At 43.4% G+C, this 22,045-nt stretch overlaps 1 protein-coding gene across 1 annotated transcript in view; it reads right to left on the bottom strand.

The window, feature by feature from the left end:
• KCNK13 (potassium two pore domain channel subfamily K member 13) overlaps positions 1 to 21,655 on the bottom strand; it is a 113,080-nt gene extending 91,425 nt beyond the window's left edge. Inside the window, exon 1 of the mRNA XM_067737133.1 lies at positions 20,610 to 21,655. Coding sequence (XP_067593234.1) covers positions 20,610 to 20,949 — 340 coding nt within the window. The 5' untranslated portion in view covers positions 20,950 to 21,655. The remainder of the gene's footprint in view (positions 1 to 20,609) is intronic.
• Between the last annotated feature and the right edge of the window lie 390 nt (positions 21,656 to 22,045).

Below are 22,045 nucleotides of genomic sequence, written 5' to 3' on the forward strand. Positions count from 1 at the left end.
CAGCCCCTACTCGACACAACTAGAGAAAGCCCGCGCTCAGCAACGAAGACGCAACACAGCCAAAAATAAATAAATAAATAAATAAAATTAAAAAAAAAAAAGACATTGCAACATCCTGAAATGTCTTCTGAATCATCAGGAAAAGATGAGATTATGCACAGTGATTGAGCAATAAGTCTTTCAAGTCAGTTTTCAAACAACTGCAAGTGGATTAAAGCTCTTTGCCAGCCATGCAAGGAGAAGCAATAACAACAGTTACAATTTCCCCTTCTGTCTTCATTCAGAATCAGCCTAACCTCAGTCTGGTTCTCACTTCCTGTTTTCTGTGACATAGAGCCTTTGGCAATCTCGGGAAGCCTGCGGGTTCCATCTATGAATGCTTTTTTTAAATGAATGAAATAAAATGCATAGAATTACAAAAGCAACTATATTAAAACAAAGTTATTAAACTAGGAAACAAATGTGTGATATAGTATATGAGCAACTTTATTATATCATTAAATAACAAGAACAGGCCTAACAACTACCATAATTTTGAAGTATGTTGAGGGGGGATGACCATGGTGGGATCTGCCACATTCTTAAATAAAAGGAACACATTTGTGATTTCTACTGGTGACAAAGCTACAGGTGCCACTCATTCTGCCTCTGAGTTGTTGCCTATACTCTCTATTGAAGGAAACGCTAGAGGCTGCTTAGTTCGAGGTTAGTAGACATAAAGACGGAATTCTTTTCCCATCCAAATTTATACGCCTCCTGAATGCTATGCATGGACCCAGGTTATCAGGCTGGACACATAGTAGGGATTCAATAAATTCTGACTGAACCAAACTAAATTTTCTGCTTGATATAAGATGGGTGCTGAGTGTGGTTCTAAGACAATAAGAAGGGAGAAAAGACTGTTCAAACCCAGTGAGGGACATCTAGATGTCTTCCTTATTATACAGCCTGGGAGCCCACGTTCTTCAAAACGATAACTTGCAAATACTATTCATCACTAACATCAAATCCATTGATGGCAAAAATAGAACTGGAGTCATAGGTTTTATTTCAGTTTTCACTAGAATACTATCTCAGAGACTTAACTTCCTCTCCAAAATTTAAATCATGGCTAAACAAAGTTTGAACTAAAGTTCCAACACTTACTACTTGTATCACTTTGGGAAAGCTATTTATCCCTCTGTGCTTCAGTTTTCTCACCAATAGAATGAGGAAAACAATAATCCTACATCACAGGATGAAAAATTGTGTATCTAGAGCATTTAGCGTAATACCAAGGAAGAAGAAGAATACAATATGCTTTAGCTGTGAGAATAACAAAATTCTTACAAATTGGTTAAGACAATTTTAAAATTTAAAATACTCAAAAGTTTAGCAGTACCTACAAATACTTACAATTGAAAGTTTAAATATTAAAATTTAAAATATGCTTTATAGAGCTGTTGTACTAGCAAATAATTAGAAACAAACCACATGTCCCACAATAGAAGGAACAAATTATTGAACATTCATACCACAGTTGTATATGCTGGGCAACCTCAGAAAGTTATATAAGAACCATAGGTGAATACTTCCCAACTTATTCTATAGGCCAGTATTATCCTGACACCAAAGCAAGACAGAGATATCACAAGAAAGGAAAAAAAATAGACAAATATATCTTTTGAATATAGATGCAAAAATCCTCAACAAAATACTAGCAAACCAAATGCAGCAATATATGAAAAGGATTATAAACCATGACCAAGTGGAATTTATCCTAGGAATCCATGGTTGGTTTAATATCTAAAATTAATTAATGCAGTACCCTAGCATCAGTAGCAGAAAGGATGAAACCACATGATCATCTCAGATGCAGAAAAATAATCTGACAAAAATCCAACACCTCTCTGTGATAAAAACACCCAACAAAGTAGGAATAGAAGGGAACTTTCTCAACCCAATAAAGGCCATCTACCAAAACAAACCAGAACTAATATCACACTTCATGGTGAAAGACCGAAACTTTCCCCCCAAGATCAGGAATAAAGCAAGAATGTCCACTCTCACCACTTCTATTCAACAGTGTACTAGAGGCATGAAATAAAAGAAACAAAAGGCATCCAGATTGGAAGGAAAGAATGAAAACTATCTCTATTCATAGATGATATTATCACATAATATTTCTATAGAAAATCTTAAGGAATCCACTAAAAAACTATTAGAATATATGAGTGCAGCAAGATCACAGGATACAAGATCTATATATAAAAATCAATTGTACTCCCTATACTTGCAATAAACAATTCAAAATAAAATTAAGAAGACAATTTAATTTACAATAGCACTAAAAAGAATAATATATTTAGGAATAAATTTAACAAAAGAAGTGCCAAACTTATATTCAATACCTTGAAAACTACAAAGCATTGGAAAGAAATGAAAGGATCCAAATAAATGAAAAGACATCCCATGTTCATGGATTATAACATTTAATACTTTTAAGATCACAACATTCCCCAAGATGATCTACAGATTCAACAGAAGTCTTCTTTGCAGAAACTGACAAGCTGATTTTAAAATTCACATGGAAGTTCAAGGGACCCATGATAGCCAAAACAATCTTGATAAAGAAGAACAATGTTGGAGGATCCACACTTCCTGATTTCAGAATTTACTACAAAGCTACAGTAATCAAGGCAGTGTGGTACTAGCATAAGGATACACATATACATCAGTGGAATAGAACTGAGAGTTCAGAAATCAACCCTCACATTTATGGTCAATTGATTTTTGACAAGGGTGTCAAAACTATTCAGTGGGCGAAAGAATAGTCTTTCCAACAAATGGTGCTGGAACTGGATACCACACAGAAAAATAAAGCTGCACCCACGTCTCATACCATATACAAAAATTGCCTCAAAATGGATCAACAGCCTAAATGTAAGAGCAGAGCTATAAAACTCTCAGAAGAAAACACAGGTACAAATCTTTGTGACTTTGGATTAGGCAATGGTTTCTTAGATATAGTACTGAAAACATAAGCAACAACAATGACAAAATAGGTAAATTAGACTTCACCAAAATTTAAAATGTTTGTGCTTCAAAGGATACCATGAAGAAAGTGAAATGACAACCCACAGAAGGGGAGAAAATGTTTGCAAATTATATATCTGATAAGGGACTTGAATCTAAAATATATAAAGAACATTTATAACTCAATTACTAAAAAAACAATTTAAAAATGGGCAAAGGATTTGAATAGACATTTCTTTCAAGAGGATATATAAATGACTAAAAAAAAAAACACGTGAGAATACGCTCAACATCATTTGTCATTAGAGAAATGCAAATCAAAACCACAATAAGATACCACTTCACATCCACAGGATGGATGTAACCAAAGAGACAGGTTATTGAAAGTCTCGGCAAGGAGGTGAAGAAATAGGAACCCTCACACACTGTTGGGAATATAAAATGATACACCTACTTGGAAAGAGTCTGACAGTTCTTCCAAAGGTTGAGAATAGAGTTTCCATATGACCCGACAATTCCAAATCTACCCAAGATAAATAAAAACATATGTCTACACAAAAACTTGTACACTTATTCATCATTGTACACCATTATTCATAATAGCTAAAAAGTGAAAACAACTCAAATGTCCATCAACTGATTAACTGATAGATAAAATATGGTACATCCATATAATAGAATATTATTCAGTAATAAAATGGAGTGAAGTATTGATATGTATTACAAGATGGATGACTTGAAAACATTATGCTAAGTCAAAGAAGCCAGGCACAAAAGGCTGTGTACTATATGATTCCATTTATATGAAATGTCCAGAATAAGCAAATCTACAGAATCAGACAGTAGATTAGTGGTTACCTAGGGCTGGAGGGGATGGGAGGTGATTGCTAAAGGGGATGGGGTTTCTTTGGGAGATGATGAAATGTCATCAAATTGATTGTGTTGATGGTTGCAAAACCCTGTGAATACACTAAAAACCACTGAATTGTACACTTCAAATATGTGAAATTTATGGTATATGAATTATAGCTCAATAAAGCTATTACCAAAAAAAGAAAAGAGAACCCCAGTATGTGTAAAAAAACAATGGTTACCTCTGGGGAGTAGGATGAGAAAGTAAAAGGAGACTTTGATTTTTCACTTTAAACACTTTTGAATTATTTGAAAATCTATTCAAATGTGCATATATTAGTTTAGGAATTTTTTTAATGGAAAAAATATTTTTTAAAAGAAAAGAACAAAGCCACTTTACAGTTAACAATTCAAGTTAAAGGTGAGGTGTCGGGGTGTGGGTGAGGCATGGACAGAGGCAAACACTCCAAACCCTGTGTTTCAAAATTTTCTCTTTAGTCCAGAGACACTGCTAGACGTCCTATAATGCACAGGACAACCCCACAACAAAGGATTACCCCGCCCTTTTTAATGTGATTTTTTCCCCCCAGAAACAGCAAAGTGCCTCGTTCTTCCCACCCCAGCCAGAGCCAGTGAGTGTCTGGTGTGGGCGTCTAAAAGCCCAGTTCCTCTGCCCCAAGGTGGGACAAACCGCAAGGTGTAATTTATGCTGCAGAGCTCCATAAGATAACCTCCTACTTGGCTTCTTCCCTTTTCCCATCCTCACACCCCTCACTCTCCTACTAGTCTCTTCCGGAGTACTTCCTTGATAAATCACTTCCACCCAAACATTTAGCCCAGAGTCTGCTTCTTAGAGAAAATGACCTCAGACCTTGAAAGACTCTCCCTTTCCTACTACTGCTACTTATGGTGTAGATATGATGGTCAGAGCTCCAGCAACCACATTGAGCCCTGAGGACGAGGGCAACATCCTAGGGATAGCAGAGCTGAAGACACCTGACTCCCTGTTGACATTATGCAGTCACCACACTTGCCCTGAATTGTCTATATGCAGTGCAGACCTCTTTTCTGGAATAGAGTAAAATGTTGTCTGCTTCAACCACTACTTTTTGGGTCTGGTAACTTGACGCTGATATACTCCCTTAACAGCTGTGTGTACTTGGGAAATTTACTGACTCTCTCTGAGCCTTACTTTCCAGAACTCAAAGAACTGTTGAAAGAATAAGCAGGTCATCAACTCTTCCCAAACAGCCCCTAGACTTCATATCCTCCAGGAAATTTGTCTTAATTAACTGAAGAGAGAGTGATAGTTGTTGTTTCAAGTTATAAGCTCCCAGATGGATGGTCTCCATCCATCATTCCATGAAATGGAACACCAGTAAATCCCTGTGTGGTCAAAGCATGCCTTCTACACATTTGTTTTTACAGATGTTGGTATTAAGTCACAGGCTGTTAAACAAAAGAAACTAAGTCTAAAAATACAGTAGGTCAAGAAACAGTATATATAGCAGGCCTCCACACCAAATACCAAAAATATAACATCTGAAGCAGAAAACATCAACAGCCAGAATTAATTTAAAAAGCCCTTAGTGGGGAAAATGCTAACTGTAGCATAAACTCAGTTTTCAAATTTTAAGTCCCAAAGAAAGATCTCAAGATTCTGGTGGGAATGGAAGTGGCTTATAGGAAGTAGCAGGAAACTAAGAAAGAAGGAACCCCACAGATGAGTAAGATTGAATGAACATCTACTTTAAGAGAGAAAAGAGAGATAGAAACTATAAACCACCAAAAGCAAAGGCAACAAAAGCAAAAATAAACAAGGACTACACCAAACCGAAAAGCTTCTGCACAGCAAAGGAAACCATCAACAAAATGAAAAGGCAACCTACTGAAAGGGAGAAAATATTTGCAGATCATATTTATCTGATAAGGGGTTAATATCCAAAATATATAGGGACTTTCCTGGTGGTCCAGTGGCTAAGACTCCACGCTTCCAATTCAGGGGGCCCAGGTTCGATCCCTGGTCGGGGAACTAGATCCCGCACGCCACAACTAAGAGTTCGAAAGTCACAGCTAAAAGATCACGCATGCCACAACAAAGATCGAAGATCCCGAGTGCCACAACTAAGACTCGGTGCAGCCAAATAAATAAATAAATAAATATTTTATATATATATATAAATGTAAAACTCAGACAACTCAATAGCAAAACCCCCCAAACAATCCAATTTAAAAATGGGCAGAGCAATTATACTCCAATAACGATGTTAAAAAAAAAAATGGACAGAGGATTTTTTTTTTTTGCGGTACGCGGGCCTCTCACTGTTGTGGCCTCTCCCGTTGGGGAGCACAAGCTCCGGACGCGCAGGCTCAGTGACCATGGCTCACGGGCCCAGCAGCTCCGCAGCATGTGGGATCTTCCCGGACCGGGGCACGAACCCGTGTCCCCTGCATTGGCAGGCGGACTCTCAACCACTGCGCCACCAGGGAAGCCCCTGGACAGAGGATTTGAATAGACATTTTTCCAAAGCAGAAATACAGTTGCTCAACATCACTAATCATCAAGGAAATGCAAATCAAGACCACAATGAGATATCACCTCACACCTGTTAGAATGGCTGTTATCAAAGAGGTAACAAGTGTTGGTGAGGGTGTGTGGAAAACAGAACCCTTGGGCACTGTTGGTGGGAATGTAAATTGGTGCAGTTGCTGTGGAAAACAGTATGAAGTTCCCTCAAAGAATTAAAAATAGAACTACCATACGATCCAGCAATTCTACTTCTGGGTATTTACCCAAAGGAAATGAAAACACTAACTTGAAAAGATATCTGCAATCCCATAGCATTATTTACAGTAGCCAAGACTTGGAAATAACCTAAGTGTCCATCAATGGATGAATGGATAAAGAAGTCATGGTAGGGCCTTCCCTGGTGGCGCAGTGGTTAAGAATCCACCTGCCAATGCAGGGCACACGGGTTCGAGCCCTGGTCCAGGAAGATCCCACATGCCACGGGGCAACTGAGCCTGTGCGCCACAACTACTGAGCCTGTGCTCTAGAGCCCGCGAGCCGCAACTACTGAGCCCATATGCCACAACTACTGAAGCCCGCGCACCTAGAGCCCGTGCTCCACGACAAGAGAAGCCACCGCAATGAGAAGCCTGCGCACCACAACAAAGAGTAGCCCCCGATCGCCGCAATTAGAGAAAGCCTGTGCGCAACAACGAAGGCCCAATGCAGCCAAATATAAAAAAATAAAAATTTTAAAACCGGGAAATTAAAAAAATTAGGTGGTTTACTTTAAAAATTAAAACTAGAGAGATGATCCAAAAGTCAGCAAGTCTCTGCTAATATAATGCAGGAATTTAATCAAATGTAAGTTTAAAAATAGTTAGCATAGAAAGCATAAAGAAGTAAATAAAAGTATTATTAATAAAATTTAAAGTTACACAAGTGATGAAATCAATAACACTGAATTTATATGTCCCCAAACACACAAATGTTATTTTGGGTGTGTTTACTAGGCTTGGAGTGTGGTTGGGGATTATGTTCCCTCCTGCTCCAAAATTCTGTAAGGTAAGAAAAAATCCAACTGAAATATATACAGATACCAGGATACACAGAAACACTCAAATAAAAAAGAGAACTCTGGAAAATGCACATTCTCAAACTATTATGTGATAATTTTAGAAATAAATCAAAGCATAATTATATAGCCAGCCATAAAAAAGCATTTATAAAACAGTCTTTTTGAAAAACATTGAGATGAGTTAGAACTAAACAGAGAATGGATAAGAATACTTATCTCAACCACAGAGAGGACCTAAATTTATGAAAAAATATAGAAAAAAATGCCAGTGAAAATGAGTGTATTTGGGTATATAAAAATCTTTTCTACATTCCAAACAATAGTCAATAAAAAGGTAGCAGAATAGGATAACTATTTCGGACATATATAAATAAATACATACAACAAAGATAAGAACTTGATGTGTCCCCCTTGGCTCTCAAGACAGTACTTATATACCACAAAGAATCCCAGGGGTCCTTGGAGCATAGTTTGAAAACCACTTGCCTGGTTGGTCTCTAAGATCGATGTTGGTCTCTAAGATTGGTCTCTAAGGTCAACCTGATCTTCATCAGATGCTTAATACTAGGGAAGACCCAAGACACCGCTTTGGTGCCAGTATTCCAAGAGTTCATGGGCAGAGTCAGGAAGTGACTTCTGGGATCAAATATGTCCAAACTGGAGAGTAAAATTCTGGGGGCAGGCACATTAGTTGTCATGGTGATGGGAGGACGCTTGCAACTTTGAGAGGACATCAAATATTCCAATGGGAAGTACAGGCTCTGATTATGTGGACTCCTGGGAGGTAGGCAGAACACCACCCAAACCTTTTACCATCCTGACATTCTGCTACCCAGGCTATCTCTGTCTTCTTCTATTACCCCAGGTTGCCTAAGGACCATCACCACTGAAAAAAGAGGTTGTGATCTCTTTAACTGGCAATTCTCCCCACACGGACCCCAAAGGAAGAAATGGCAAAGAAGTGGTGGTTCACAGTATAAGCTCTAAAGGGATGCCCCACACTACTTCCACTGGGTAACTTCAGACACTGCCTGGAAGCTCTCTGGGCCTCGGATCCTGGTCTGTAATGTGAGAATATTAACAGTACCTACCCTTATGGGGTTGTTATAAGAATTAAACATATGTAAAGATTGTACTGGGTTTAACCTATGGTAAAGCACTCAATAAATTTCATAATTTTTAATTAAACACAAGAGTAAAAAAAAATCACATATAACCCCCAAATCCAATAATTTAAGGACCGTTAAATAAACTATTCTACATTAATTGAACACATGGAATTCTTGAGAAAGTGTATAGGAAATAACATAAAAGGAAAGGAAAAAAACCAGAATAGTAGGTACTTATGGATTACAATACAATATGTTTAGTCATGAGTATCAGAAGAGTTAAGAGAATATATTGATAACTACCCCCATCTCCTTTTAGAGATTAGTGGGTGTACAAGGTGACAGCAAATATGTTAGATTTCCCCTCTGTGATGATCAAGTGTCCTGCACAAACAGGTACTTAAGTGAACTGCAAAGATCAAGATGCTGCTACTGATGAAGAAGAGTTCAGAGCTTCTTATCCTTCTCCCTCCCAAAGGGAAAGCAGCCTGGAGCTCACGGATGATCAAAGCTTTAACTGAGGGACTCACACTCTGGAGTCGAGCTGTCCTCAGACCTGTCTGGCCAGGACAATGTTGTTTTGCAATTAGAATCTGAATGCCTGTGGTGGGGCTGCTCTTTCCAGGGCACATGCCCCACTGCTCCCTAATGTCCCACATCTCTAAGTCCCACTCAGTTGCATTCCTGGTCTGACCCCTGGGCTCACTGACCACAGGATTTCCCTTCCAAGAAGAGGTGATCAATAGCAGAGATGCTGGGGGGTTGATCAGAGAATGGGAACAATAAATCCTGAGCATTTCATGACGCTTCTATGACGGCTCTCCGGCCAAAGGAAGATGCGGTGGGTGTGCTAAACGTGCAGCCTTTCAGAAAAGTGCTATAATGTCCAGCAATCAGATAAGCTGAAGAGAAGGAGGCAGAAGGTTGGAGGGCGAAGGGAGAGCAGCACGACGATGGAGATGTGTCCTGATGAGGTGTGTCTCCCCACTGTCCTCAGCAGGACCGTGGGCTTCTGGATCCAAACACAGGAATGTGTTCCTCTACAGGGTGAGAGTGTCCCCGCGTATAAAGTCACTGACGGGCTGGTGATAGGAACCATCCCCTGTCCTTCTCTCTTTCCTCCTCAGGGGAAAGGACTGTTGCTTGTGGGGTCAGCTCTTGGGGCTATGCTTTACTATGAACACTAGGCTGAATGAGGGGAAGCTAAAAGAAGTCGGAGAGGTTAAGTCAACCATGATAATACAGAGCAGAGAGAGATGGGGGAGAAGAGACAAGGAAGGACAGGAAGACTGAGAGGGCTGCCCGTTGGGGAGGATTTGGGGAGGGGTTTCGGGATAAAAGGCTCCAGAATTCCTTTGAGGAATGAGAGACTGGGAGATGGGGAGAGAGGAAGCTAGCTTTCCTTTGTGTTATAAGTTGGAGACTAAGATTCTTTAGAGATACACAAGCAAAAACTGAATTTATTTTTCCATTACTTTGGGCTAATGGAACATACCCTAAGAACCCTAAGGAGCCCCAGAATTATTTGGGTTACATTCATACCAAAGCCATCTCTCCTTCACAGAGAAAGGTATGAAGGGGAAGAGAGAACAGGAGGGAATTTAGGGTAAAAGAAGAGGAAATCGCTGTTTTATAACATAAACGAGAATTTCTAGTGAAACAAGCTGAAATTAACACGTGTGTGTATGAGAATGCTGGGCAGTGGAGAGTAAGAGCTATGGCCTGCAAAGTCTCTAATTCCAAGATAGGTACTGAAGCTTCCTAAGTAGGAAACAAATAATTAAACAAATCCAGCGTTCTCAGAATGGACAGTCTGAGAGCTTCCCCGTGAAAATTTGGTAGTAGATCCCAAGAGAGATGACCCTACCTGGAATGAATGCATGCAAATTCCTACCAGCCACGCTTTCTGCTCCCTCATTCCCCATGAGCAGCACTGCTCCTTGGCTACAGTCTTAAAATGTACCCATCATTGTTCACATGAAACAATAGTTTAAAGTGTTTTAACAACTATTGCTATGACTAAAAGTGCAGAGCAGCTGAAAAAATACTGAACAAAAACTGGCATCCTGGCTATTATCAAAAAGGCAAGAAATAACAAGTGTTGGCAAGGATGTGGAGAAAAGAGAACCCTCCTACACTGTTGGTGGGAATGTAAATTGGTGCAGCCACTGTGGAAAACAGTATGGAGGTTCCTCAAAAAGTTAAGAATATAACTACCATATGACCCAGCTATCCCACTTCTGGGTATTTACCCAAAGAATATGAGAACATTAATTTGAAAAGATATATGTACCCTAATGTTCACTGCAGTATTATTTACAATAGCCAAGATATGGAAACAACCTAAGCGCACGTCAACAGATAAATGAAGAAAATGTGATACACACACACATATATACATGCAATGGAACACTACTCAGCCATAAAAAGATGAAATCTTACCATTTGTGACAACATGGATGGGCCTTCAGGGTATTATGCTAAGTGAGATAAATCAGACTGAGAAAGACAACTACCATATGATTTCATTCATATGTGGAATATAAAAAACAAAAAATAAATGAACAGGGCTTCCCTCGTGGCACAGTGGTTGAGAGTCCGCCTCCCGATGCAGGGGACACAGGTTCGTGCCCCGGTCCGGGAAGATTCCACATGCCGCGGAGTGGCTGGGCCCGTGAGCCATGGCCGCTGAGCCTGCGCGTCCGGAGCCTGTGCTCCGCAACGGGAGAGGCCACAACAGTGAGAGGCCCGCGTACCGCAAAAAAAAATTTTTTTTAATATAAATAAATAAATAAACAAACAAACTAAATCAAACAAAAACAAACACGTAAATACAGAGAACAGAGTGGCGGTTCTCAGAAGGAAAGAGGCAGGGTGAGGGTAAAATGGGTAAAGGGGATCAACTGTATGGCTACAAATGAAAACTAAATTTCTGGTGGCGAGCACATTGCAGCGTATACAGAAGTAGAAATATAACGCTGTACACATGAAACTTACATAATATTGTAAACCAATGTCACCTCAATTAAAAAAAAAAAACCAATAGGGCTTCCCTGGTGGCGCAGTGGTTGAGAGTCTGCCTGCCGATGCAGGGGACACGGGTTTGTGCCCCGGTCCAGGAGGATCCCACATGCCGCGGAGCGGCTAGGCCCGTGAGCCATGGCCGCTGGGCCTGTGCGTCCGGAGCCTGTGCTCTGCAATGGGAGGGACCACAACAGTGAGAGGCCCGCGTACCACAAAAACAAAACAAAACAAAAAAAACCAATAAGCACTCTTACAGACGGGAAAAGATTTTCTAAGCACAAAAGCAATGGAAGAAATCAGAAGGAAAAACTAAAATATGAAATGGTACATAAATTAAAAATGTTTCTATATCTAAATAAACATTAAACAGGAAACGACAGATGGAAAGTAACAGATGGAAAGTAAGATACAAACATGGCAAACGGCTAAAATTCTCAAAATATAAGCACAACCATACAATGATTAACACAATATCTCTTGCTCCCAAAAGAAAAATGGGGGAGTAGCTAGTTGATTCAGAGATGAACTGTATTTTTAATAAATATTTAAAATTAAGCAACTTTAATATAAATCAAAGAAATTCTAACTATAATGAGATTCATTTTTACCTAATTACATCCGTTGTTATACGCTCATTTTATACAAGAGTTGTTATAAGCTCATGTTATAATGGTTATATGGAAAACAGATACAAAATATATTTCAGTGATTTTAAGATATTTTTCCCAATATTTTAATATCTCGGAAATCAGGATAATCTCACAATTGCTAGCATGTCAAGATCTAACTGGCAGCATTATTTGCTTTCTTAATGGTACATAAAATAATGATGCGTATTAGATTCAGTAAAATCTTTAGTACTTTAGGTCCAATATAATATGATAAACCAAAATATTAACAGTGGTTCTTGTTGGATGGTAGAATTATGGGTGATTTTTAGTTTCTTTTTTATACTTTCCCATATATTTCCAGTCTTCTAAAATGAATATGTATTTCTTTTATCAACAGACAATAAACGAAATGAAATCCGGTTCTAATCTTGACTTTGCTGCTTTATAGCCACGTGGTCATAAAATACTTATGTTATCGGTACCTCAGTTTCCTTATCTGCAAAATGGAATTGATAGTAACTTCTCTGCCCATCTCCTAAGATTTGTGTGCAAATGCTTTGTAAAATGTAAAGTGCCAATTCAATGTGTCAGTTAAATCTTGACACACGTATGACATCTGCTAACATGTGATATTTATTAATGTATTCAGGGGATGTTTTTACTCTTTTGCAATGCCTGTTCATCATCTTTGATGTTCGGTTATAGCTTTAGACTATAAGGTGGTGATTCCCAGTATTTTATTTTTTGGATCTAATATAATTTGATTCAAAAGCTCTTTCCATGTAGAAAAAAAAAAAAACGATTCTGAAAACAACATCCAGTCCAGCACCCCATAGGTGTGCACACTGGCCAGGCCAAATCACACACCTGTCTGCCCGGCTCCTGAACCCCACGAGAGCCCTGTAGAATACCGCTGCACAGGTGCTAATCATGAACCACACCCAGGTCCAAAAAGGGGCGCCACTATGATCATCTCTGTTTAGTTAAAATAGATAAAACTGTGTTGAAGATCTGGTCGCCTACTTTGAGTGGTCCACCACTGAGGCGGGGCTGGTCATCTCTGAGTCTGAGCTTCCCAGACCCATACAAGCCACTTTCTCAGCTCAGACGCAGCACATCCCTGCATCTGATAAGTGTTGTTCTAGATTTTTCTTTTTCAAGAGTTTTTCCTTATCTCATTTGTTTTCATTTGCGCCTTTTTTTCCCTTTTTTGTTTTTATTTGGCCTCGACACGCAGCATGTGGGATCTTAGTTCCCCGACCAGGGATCAAACCTGTGGCCCTCTGCAGTGGCAGCGTGGAATCCTAACCACTGGACCGCCAGGGAAGTCCCAGTGTTGTTCTAAATTAATGTTCCCCTCGCCTCCTTAACCACCAGCAGGTGAGGAGGTCCACCAAGGCAAAAGACAAGCACGTCTCACCCCTCTCCATTCTAGCCCTGCCACTGGCTTGCCTAAGTTTCAAAGCTCAGGGAGGGGCCTCCCCTGGTCAGCAACATCACAACATCACATAACAGCCTCCTAGACTCGAGTTCTCAAACTTTAACGTGGCTACAATTCACCAGGTGGTTTGCTGAAGAGCAGCTTCTAATTCAGGTGGTCTGGGGTTGGCCTGAGACTCTGCATTTCTAACAAGGTCCAAGGTGATGCTTGTCCTGCTGATTCACGGATCACTGTTTGAGTAGCAAGAATCCTTGGGGGTGGTCTCAATTTTCAACCCTAGGCCAACTCCTATCACACATGCCTCAAGTGTGCTCCCTGTTCTGCCTCTATCAGAGCCATCTGGGGAAGTTTCTTAAAATGCATCAGGAGCTCTGAAAGGCGGATCCAGACACCTGCATTTTAAGAAGCACCACACTCCCCTCAGGTGAGTACTTATGGACAGTGAACCTTGGGAACCGCCAGTAGAGAATTCTAGACGTTCTTACTGGACCATACAATTGGAAGCTGGACACCGCCCTGCATGACCTTGGACTCAGGCAGAGGGGCTCTTCCGGAACTGCACCTTGTACTGAGGGATGCTATGCCGTGCAGGAGCACAGGGTTGTCTTTCACAGCTGAGATGCAGTGGAGAAGACTACTCATCACATTGTCTTGTCCCTTTCATGACAATCTATAGGAGAAATTTTTATTCCCATCTAAAAAAGCTGGGTGTCTTCCAAGCAGCCAGCCTGGATAAAAGGAACCATTTAATGGTTGCCCTTGCCTCTTTCTTTCAACAACTGGAAAACTCACAGCCAAATGTGGCAATTACCTGGGTCCTTTTGACATATATCTCTGTGTATTAACAATGTGTGGCTTAACTGTCCTATCCTACTCATGTTTTCTCATCTCCCCAATGTCTTAAATCCATTAGTATCCATTTCTAGTGCACTGTGCATATATGTGCAGTAGGCATCCGTTCTGTTCACCGAGATCAAGTCTTATCCACTTCTGGACTTACGGGAGGAGTGTGGTTCTCTACATCCTTGAAGTTGGGTGTAGCCATGGGACTTGATTTGGCCAATGAAACGCGTGTGGAGGTGACTTCTTGTCACCTCCAGGTGGTGGCCGTTTAATTGCAGGTGGCTGCACTCTTCAACCCTTTCTGTCCCTTCCTGGGCAGTACTGGAGGCATGAGCTGATAAAGAGCAGCCATAAGATAGAAGAATCCTGGAACACTGGGCCAACCCAGGAGACAACTGTCCTGGTAAAGCACCTCGCCCGCAATGGGCTTTGGCTGAGTAAGAAGTAAACTCTTGTTGTGTTAAGCTACTGAGATGACGGGGTAGCCCAAGGCTTAAGGCTACCCTGACCATATCAATATGCAAATGATCTCATATCCTTTGTGGACAGAAGCTGAGTTATAAATACACAGGCAAACACAAAAACAAATGCCTAATAGATGCCTATTTGAGAGAAAAAGATATTTACAGAAGATCACTTACAGAGTAAAACGTCAATCTACTTCTCTGAGTGCTTCAAATTCATTCTTGTTTCAAGTCTGATCACCAGCCTCTTTCAGAATCAACTCCCTGAGTCGTGTTTTAATATTCTGCTCTTTCTATGCTGTGGTAAAATATACATAATATTTGTCGTTTTAACCATTCATACGTGTACTATTTGATGGCATTAAATACATTCACATTGTTGTATAACCATCGCCACTCTCTATATCCAAAACTTTTTTATCATCCCCAACAAAAATGCCATTAAAGAAGCCTTCCCTCCTTCCCTCAGTCCCTGGTACCCTCTGTTCTACTCTCCATCCCTGTGAAATCTGCCTATCCTAAACACCTCATCTAAGTCGAATTGTATCTGTCCTTCTGTGTCTGGCTTATTTCACTAAGTATCATATTTTCAAGGTCCATCTGCGTTGTCCATACATTCCATTGTATGTATGCACATTTTGTTTATCCATTCATCTGCTGATAGACACTTGGGTTGCTTCCACCTTTTGGCTCCTGTGAACGATGCTGCAATGAACACTGGTGTACAAATACAGACATACCTCTTTTTATTGTGCTTTGCTTTACTGTGCTTCACGGCTATTGTGTTTTTTACAAACTGAAGGTTTGTGGCAACCCAGTGACGAGGAAGTCTATTGATGCCATTTTTCCAACAGCATTTGCTCACTTCGTGTCTCTGTGTTACATTTTGGTAAGTCTTGCAATATTTCAAACTTTTTCATTATTGTTATATTTGTTATGGTGGGCTGTGATCAGTGATCTTTGATGTTACTGTTGCAAAAAGATTATGACTCACTGAAGGCTCAGATGGTGGTTAGCACTTTTTAGCAATGAAGTATTTTTAAATTAAGGTATATACATTTTTTAGACATAATGCTATTGCACACTTAACAGACTACAGCACAGTGAAAACATAATTTTCATATGCACTGGGAAACCAAAAAAAATTCATGTGACTCGCTTTACTGTGATATTCGCTTTATTGCGGTGGTCTGGAACCGGATTCGCAGCATCTCTGAGGTGTTCCTGTATCTGTTTGAGTCTCTGCTTTCAATTCTTTTGGATATATATTCCCTAGGAGTGGAATTTCTGGGTCACATGTAGTTCTATGTTTAAACTTCTGAGAAACTGGCCACAGTGTTTTTTACTCTGCTCTGACTTTTAAATTAAACGACAGTTGCATGAAATCCTCAGTTGCATTTTCCAGGAAACTGTTGTTTGTGAGCATCACCCACTGTCCTATGCAATGTTTCCCATATAAAATCCCAAGAGGAAAATATTTTTGAGAATTGCATATTGGGAAAAGGTGTATGCTTCCTTTTGTCTACTAAGAATTCCAGTGTGGGGACATCGCTGGTGGTGCAGTGGTTAAGAATCAGCCTGCCAATGCAGGGGACACGGGTTCGAGCCCTGGTCCGGGAAGATCCCACATGTCACGGAGCAACTAAGCCCATGTGCCACAACTACTGAGCCTGCGCTCTAGAGCCCACAAGCCACAACTACTGAGCCTGCACACCACAACTACTCAATCCCGCATTTCCTAGAGCCCGTGTGCCACAATTACTGAAGCCCACATGCCCTAGAGCCCACGTGCCGCCAACTACTGAGCCCGCACGTCACAGCTACTGAAGCCCGTGCTCTAGGGCCCGTGTGCCGCAACTACTGAGCCCATGTGCTGCAACTACTGAAGCCCGCATGCCTAGAGCCTGTGCTCCGCCACAAGAGAAGCCACAGTAATGAGAAGCCTGTGCACCACAATGAAGGGTAGCCCCCGCTCGTTGCAACTAGAGAAAGCCCGCGTGCAGCAACGAAGACCCAAAACAGCCAAAAAAAAAAATTCCAGTGTGGGTCATGACTCCGCCATGGAGCCTGCAGCCAAATCTGAAGCTTGAATAGTCACTGGTGGTACTGAGTCCTCACCCCCTGGCATCTCCTTTATCATTTCTGGACACACTGGCCTGACTTCAAATGGCCAGTGCCTATATCTTATCAGAAGGCTACTCTTGGGCCGTCCATGAAAAATCAGGACAGAAGTACCTGGAAATTATATTTTTGTGCTTCCCCCACCCTCCAAGCAGCTTTTAACCACGTTCTGACTAGTGTGGGTGTATAAATACCCCAGCTCCCTTGCCTGGGGTAAGTCCGGTTAATGAGCTTTGCACTGTTCTCAAGCTTCCACTTGAGATTAAGGATCAGTTGCCCACTATGCTTTCTGCCTAATACCATACCCTATACTGACTGACTTCCCTCTCTTGTATCACTTCCTCCTTCACCTCCCTGTCTCCCTTGAATCTGCCAATAAACTGCTTGCACTCAAATTCTTGGCTCAGAAGCTGCTTCTGAGGGAACTTCAGCTAAGACAAAGCTCCTCTCTACCGATTTCCTAGATCCAACTGCTTTCCATATTTCTGTTCTTCTTTTTTTCCCAGTTCTGAGGTTTTATTTACATTTTATGATTATTCTACTGTATGCTTTCTTGTTATCTGTTACCTCAACACCTTTGCAGAATAAAACAGAGTGGAACTAATTTTTAGAAGAAAAAACCATCATGTAATACTACGATTCAAATACAAGATGTAAAGGGTTTATAGAATATGATCCAAATTTAGAAAAATACATATGTACATAGGTGTGTCTATAGGGAAAAAGAATAGAAAGAAATGCACCAAACAACAAGGACCTATTGTATAGTACAGGGAACTATACTCAGTATTTTGTAATAACCTATAAGGGAGAAGAATCTGAAAAAAACTGATATATATGTATGTATAACTGAATCACTCTGCTGTACATCTGAAACTAACACAACATTGTAAATCAACTAACCTTCAATTTAAAAAAATGACCAAAATGTCAACCATGGTCAACTTTAGGTGATGTCATTACAGATGGTTTTTTTTTTTTTCTTCTTTATTTTACAAAGAACACGAAGCTTCAGTTTCCTCATCTATAAAACAGGGATAATCACATTTCACACATATGAATCACATATCACATATATGAATTGTGTTGATTGAAATTGTGGTTAATCGATGAAATTAGCTGCATCACATATTCACATAATAATCACAGTATGTGCCTAATTATGTACCCCAATAAAGGGTTGCAAGTGCTGTTATTACATCAGCGATTAATGAAACAATTTAAGGACATGTGAGAAATGAGAAAGTAAAAAAAGCCCATACTTACATAGTGCTTTGTCCTTTTCAAAGAACATTCACTTATATGAGCTCATTATCCCTGGCAAGAACCCTGCGAGAGGGGCAGGCTTAGGGGCAGGTGTGGGAAGGAGACGGGACTAATATTTACTCAACAGCTACAATGTGCCAGATTCCAAGGTGGGCACTTGTAGGTATCTCAGAAGAGAAGGATGGGGCTCAGAATGTTAAGGAACCGGCCCAACGTACAGGCAGGGTCAGTAGCTCCAAGTCCAGACTCTCGGTCCAGGTTTCCTTCTGTTCCATCAGGCTTCATTATTCTATTTGTGCCCCCGGATGACTGTGTGCTTATATGCCCACCCATCCACGACATCCGCGGTTCCTCTGGCATTGGTGTTCACCAGTCTTTACACATACTCTGCTCCTTCCTACGTCCACGGCCATGGGAAGTACAAACGGGGGGGCCTGTGGAGGGCATGGGGAGGACTTAGCTCCCCAATCTCCCACCAAAACCACCCCCAAATGAATAATCTAAATCAAAACCCTGTACCAGCTACACAGACATAGCAGATTCAAGGAAAGTTCCACAGCAACCCTTCCCAATCAGTTTGCTCACCCCAAGTCCTCCCTACATAGAAGTTCTGGAACTGTCTTTTGAGAAATGGGAGGACTTAGGCAATTCTGCTAGGAGAGTCCAGTGGAGAACGTGGGCTGGGGGAGAGAGCTGTGGAGGGTATTACTCTGTCTCCATCCCCGTCAGGGCCCGTGTTCTGGTCATCGTGGAGAATGCTATGAAAGTCTTTCTTACCAGATACCCAGTTACTGTGGTGTCATAACGGCCCACGGATGGGCAGGGCCGCCTGAAATAAGACAGGGTTGCGGTGGCGAGCTGGGCAGTTCAGCACAAAGCACTTCAGACGCAGCCCGTGTATCTGGAATCAGGCCAGTCCTCTCCACCTTGCCTCCTACTCACCACCTGAAGCCCTGGGCTTCTAGACTAACCCTGGGAAGTCTTTCTTGACTAATCAGGCCTGAGGCTGATCCCTGTTGTACCTTGTGTTCCTTCTCCTGAAAGAACGTCTACCAAAGACAACCTTGTGTGGGAGCTTCAAAGAAGTCCGCCTTGTCACCGCCTCACTGACAGCTCTCCCGGCAGCACAGGGGCTACGGCAGCCAAGCCCCTGCACAGCCCCCTGCCGGCCCTGCTGCGGCTCCGGTGCTCCGGCAGCCAGCCGGGAGCCACTCCCCTTCTGCGCAGCCTTTCAAAGCCCCCTCCTCCGCTCCAGCTCTCTGCTTTCTTCAGAATTTCTATAGCATCTTTCCCAACCCCCTTATCACTCAAGTATGCTTTACGCATGAACAGTCCTTAGGAGTGTGGTGCAAAGACTCCCAATCTTTTTCCTTCTGCTAGTAATAAAGGCATAACTGACGGCAGCCATGAAACACGCTTGCTCAAAAACTCTCAATAGCTTCCAATTGCCTCTAGATAAGCTCTAGCTCCTGAGTCTGTCACTAGAGTTCCCCCCTCCATCCCATTAGCCAGGAGACTCCCCTAGCTTTCCTTCCACTATTCCCTACAGATCAGGGAGCTCACTGGACCCTGAACGCAATTCTCTCCTCCTCCTCAGTGTAAAGCACTTTTAGTTTCCAGAGCCCAATCAGGCCAACACTTAGCGGTTCAGCCCATAGGTCCCTTCTCCCCACCCCCACCTGCTTCCTCCTGGCAGAAAACAGTTTCCATCCTCATTAGCACTTTTGCCTCCTTACTTCCAATCTTGTTTTCGATCTATTTTTTCTCTCTATTAAGTTTTAAGTCATGGACAGTCTTTTTAAAATTTGTTTCTCCCCCTCAGACCAGTGCCTCACGCATTGTACTAACTCAATTCATGTTTATAGGCTCCTGTCCCGATCTGTAAGCTTTCTCCCTAATGTTCCATGAATTCAAGCTCAGTCTCCTTAACTAGGAACACTCCCAGAGCAGAACGTCTCCAATTTAAGGATCACTCAAATTCCCTAGAGATTTTAACACGCAGATTCTAACTCAAGTGGTCTGGGGAGGGGCTAAGACTGCATTTATAACAAGCTCCCAAGTGATGCTGACGCAGCTGGTCCGCGGACCTCACTTAAAGAAGCAGGGAGGCAATACCACCTGTGGATCAGGCAACAGCTCACATCGGTGCCACCTGGCCGAGCGCGGAGGTGGATGAATGCAGGGCTGGGAAGCGCGGTCCCGCCCTTCGAAGCGCCGGGCCAGAAAAACGCCTGCGAGGATGGTCGCCCCTCCGCCCTACCGCAGGGCCCACTTACCTATGGTGGACACGACGGTGCCCACGAAGTAGAAGGCGCCGGTGAAGTCCCAGCGCAGGCGAACATTGTCCACGCGGATGCCGGCCTCGGTGGCCTCCTCGTAGTGGCGAAGGAAGCCGCGCAGCTCGTCGCGGCTCAGGTTGTGGCGGCGGCTGAAGTTGGCCAGGCGCTCCTCCCAGCGCTGCTTGGCCTGGCGTTCGTGCGCCAGCTCCAACGCCGAGAAGACGGCGGCGCCGCCCAGCAGGTAGAGCACGATGAGCGCGGCGAGCAGCAGGAAGCGCGCGTTGTCCTCGTTCAGGTGGCCCGGGCCGCAGCTGCAGCCGCAACCCCGGCCGGCCATGGCCAACCCCCCGGGGCAGCCCCAAGCCGGGCGGCCGTGTCCGCCGGCTGACTGTCACCCGGGCGCCCCGGGAGGTGCGGTCTCGGCCCGACGCTCAGTCCGCCCCTGGCCGCGCGACAGCCAGTTCGCCCATGACCGCCGGACGCTCCTCCAGGCCACGCGGTTCCCGGGGCCGCCGCGTCGACCGCTCCTGCAGCGCCAGCCCCCCACGTCCGCCTCGACTCCCGGTTTCAAATCCGCATTTTCGCCGCCGTCCCCGCCCCCCTAGGAGTTCTCCTAAAAGCTGAAGAGCTGAGTGACCCGGCACGGAGTCCGCTTCTGCTTGGCACGAGGATGCAGCCGCTGCTTCCCCCTGGTGTCCTGCCCGGCTCAGATTGGGGAGGGGGCGTGGCGCATCTTCAAGGCAAACTCGGGTGGGCTTGACCTTCCCCCAAAGCAAGGGGCCTCGGGCGCTGACGGGTGAGCGGAGCCCCGCGGTCTCTGTCTCCTTGGCCGTCGCTTCTCAAGCCGCTGACGTCTAGGACGCGGGCTCTCAGTCCGCTAGTGCTGGAAGTGCCTCCTCAGATACAGCCGCAGTGCTGTGTCCCAGGCTCGGCGTCGCGCGGAGCCTCGGGCCTCTCGGGTCACCGGCCCGGCTGCCGGCGCTTAGAGGCTGGAGCAGGTCCCGGGCGGGCGCACGGACAGAGGGATTGCGCAGAGCGCGGTTCACGGGTTCCGACCTCCCGCCCGCCCCCGACGCTGCGCGGCGTCCGGCGGGCCGACTTGCTGGAGGAGGAGACCAGAAAGGGAGGTTGGAGTGACGGAGCGAAGGAAGTTAGGGGCCTCTCCCCCAGGCAGCCTTCCTAGCCTTGCCCGACCAGACGCCCTTGGCTTCTGGATCCCGCGCGGGGGCGTTTTCCACCCCCACGTGTCGGATCCGCCCGCTCGAAGCGCGCGCCGCGAGCCAGCCCCAGCTTCTGGGGAGGCTGCCAAGGACCGGGGACTGGAGGAACACGCGGGCAGGAGGCAGTGACCCCGGAGAATTCCATCTCCTGCACCCTGGCTTGGCTGCCTCGGTGGGCTCCAGAGATCCTGCGCCGACAGGGCTCCGCTGAGA

This window comes from Pseudorca crassidens, chromosome 1 (genome assembly GCF_039906515.1).
Source record: "Pseudorca crassidens isolate mPseCra1 chromosome 1, mPseCra1.hap1, whole genome shotgun sequence".
Taxonomy (NCBI): domain Eukaryota; kingdom Metazoa; phylum Chordata; class Mammalia; order Artiodactyla; family Delphinidae; genus Pseudorca; species Pseudorca crassidens.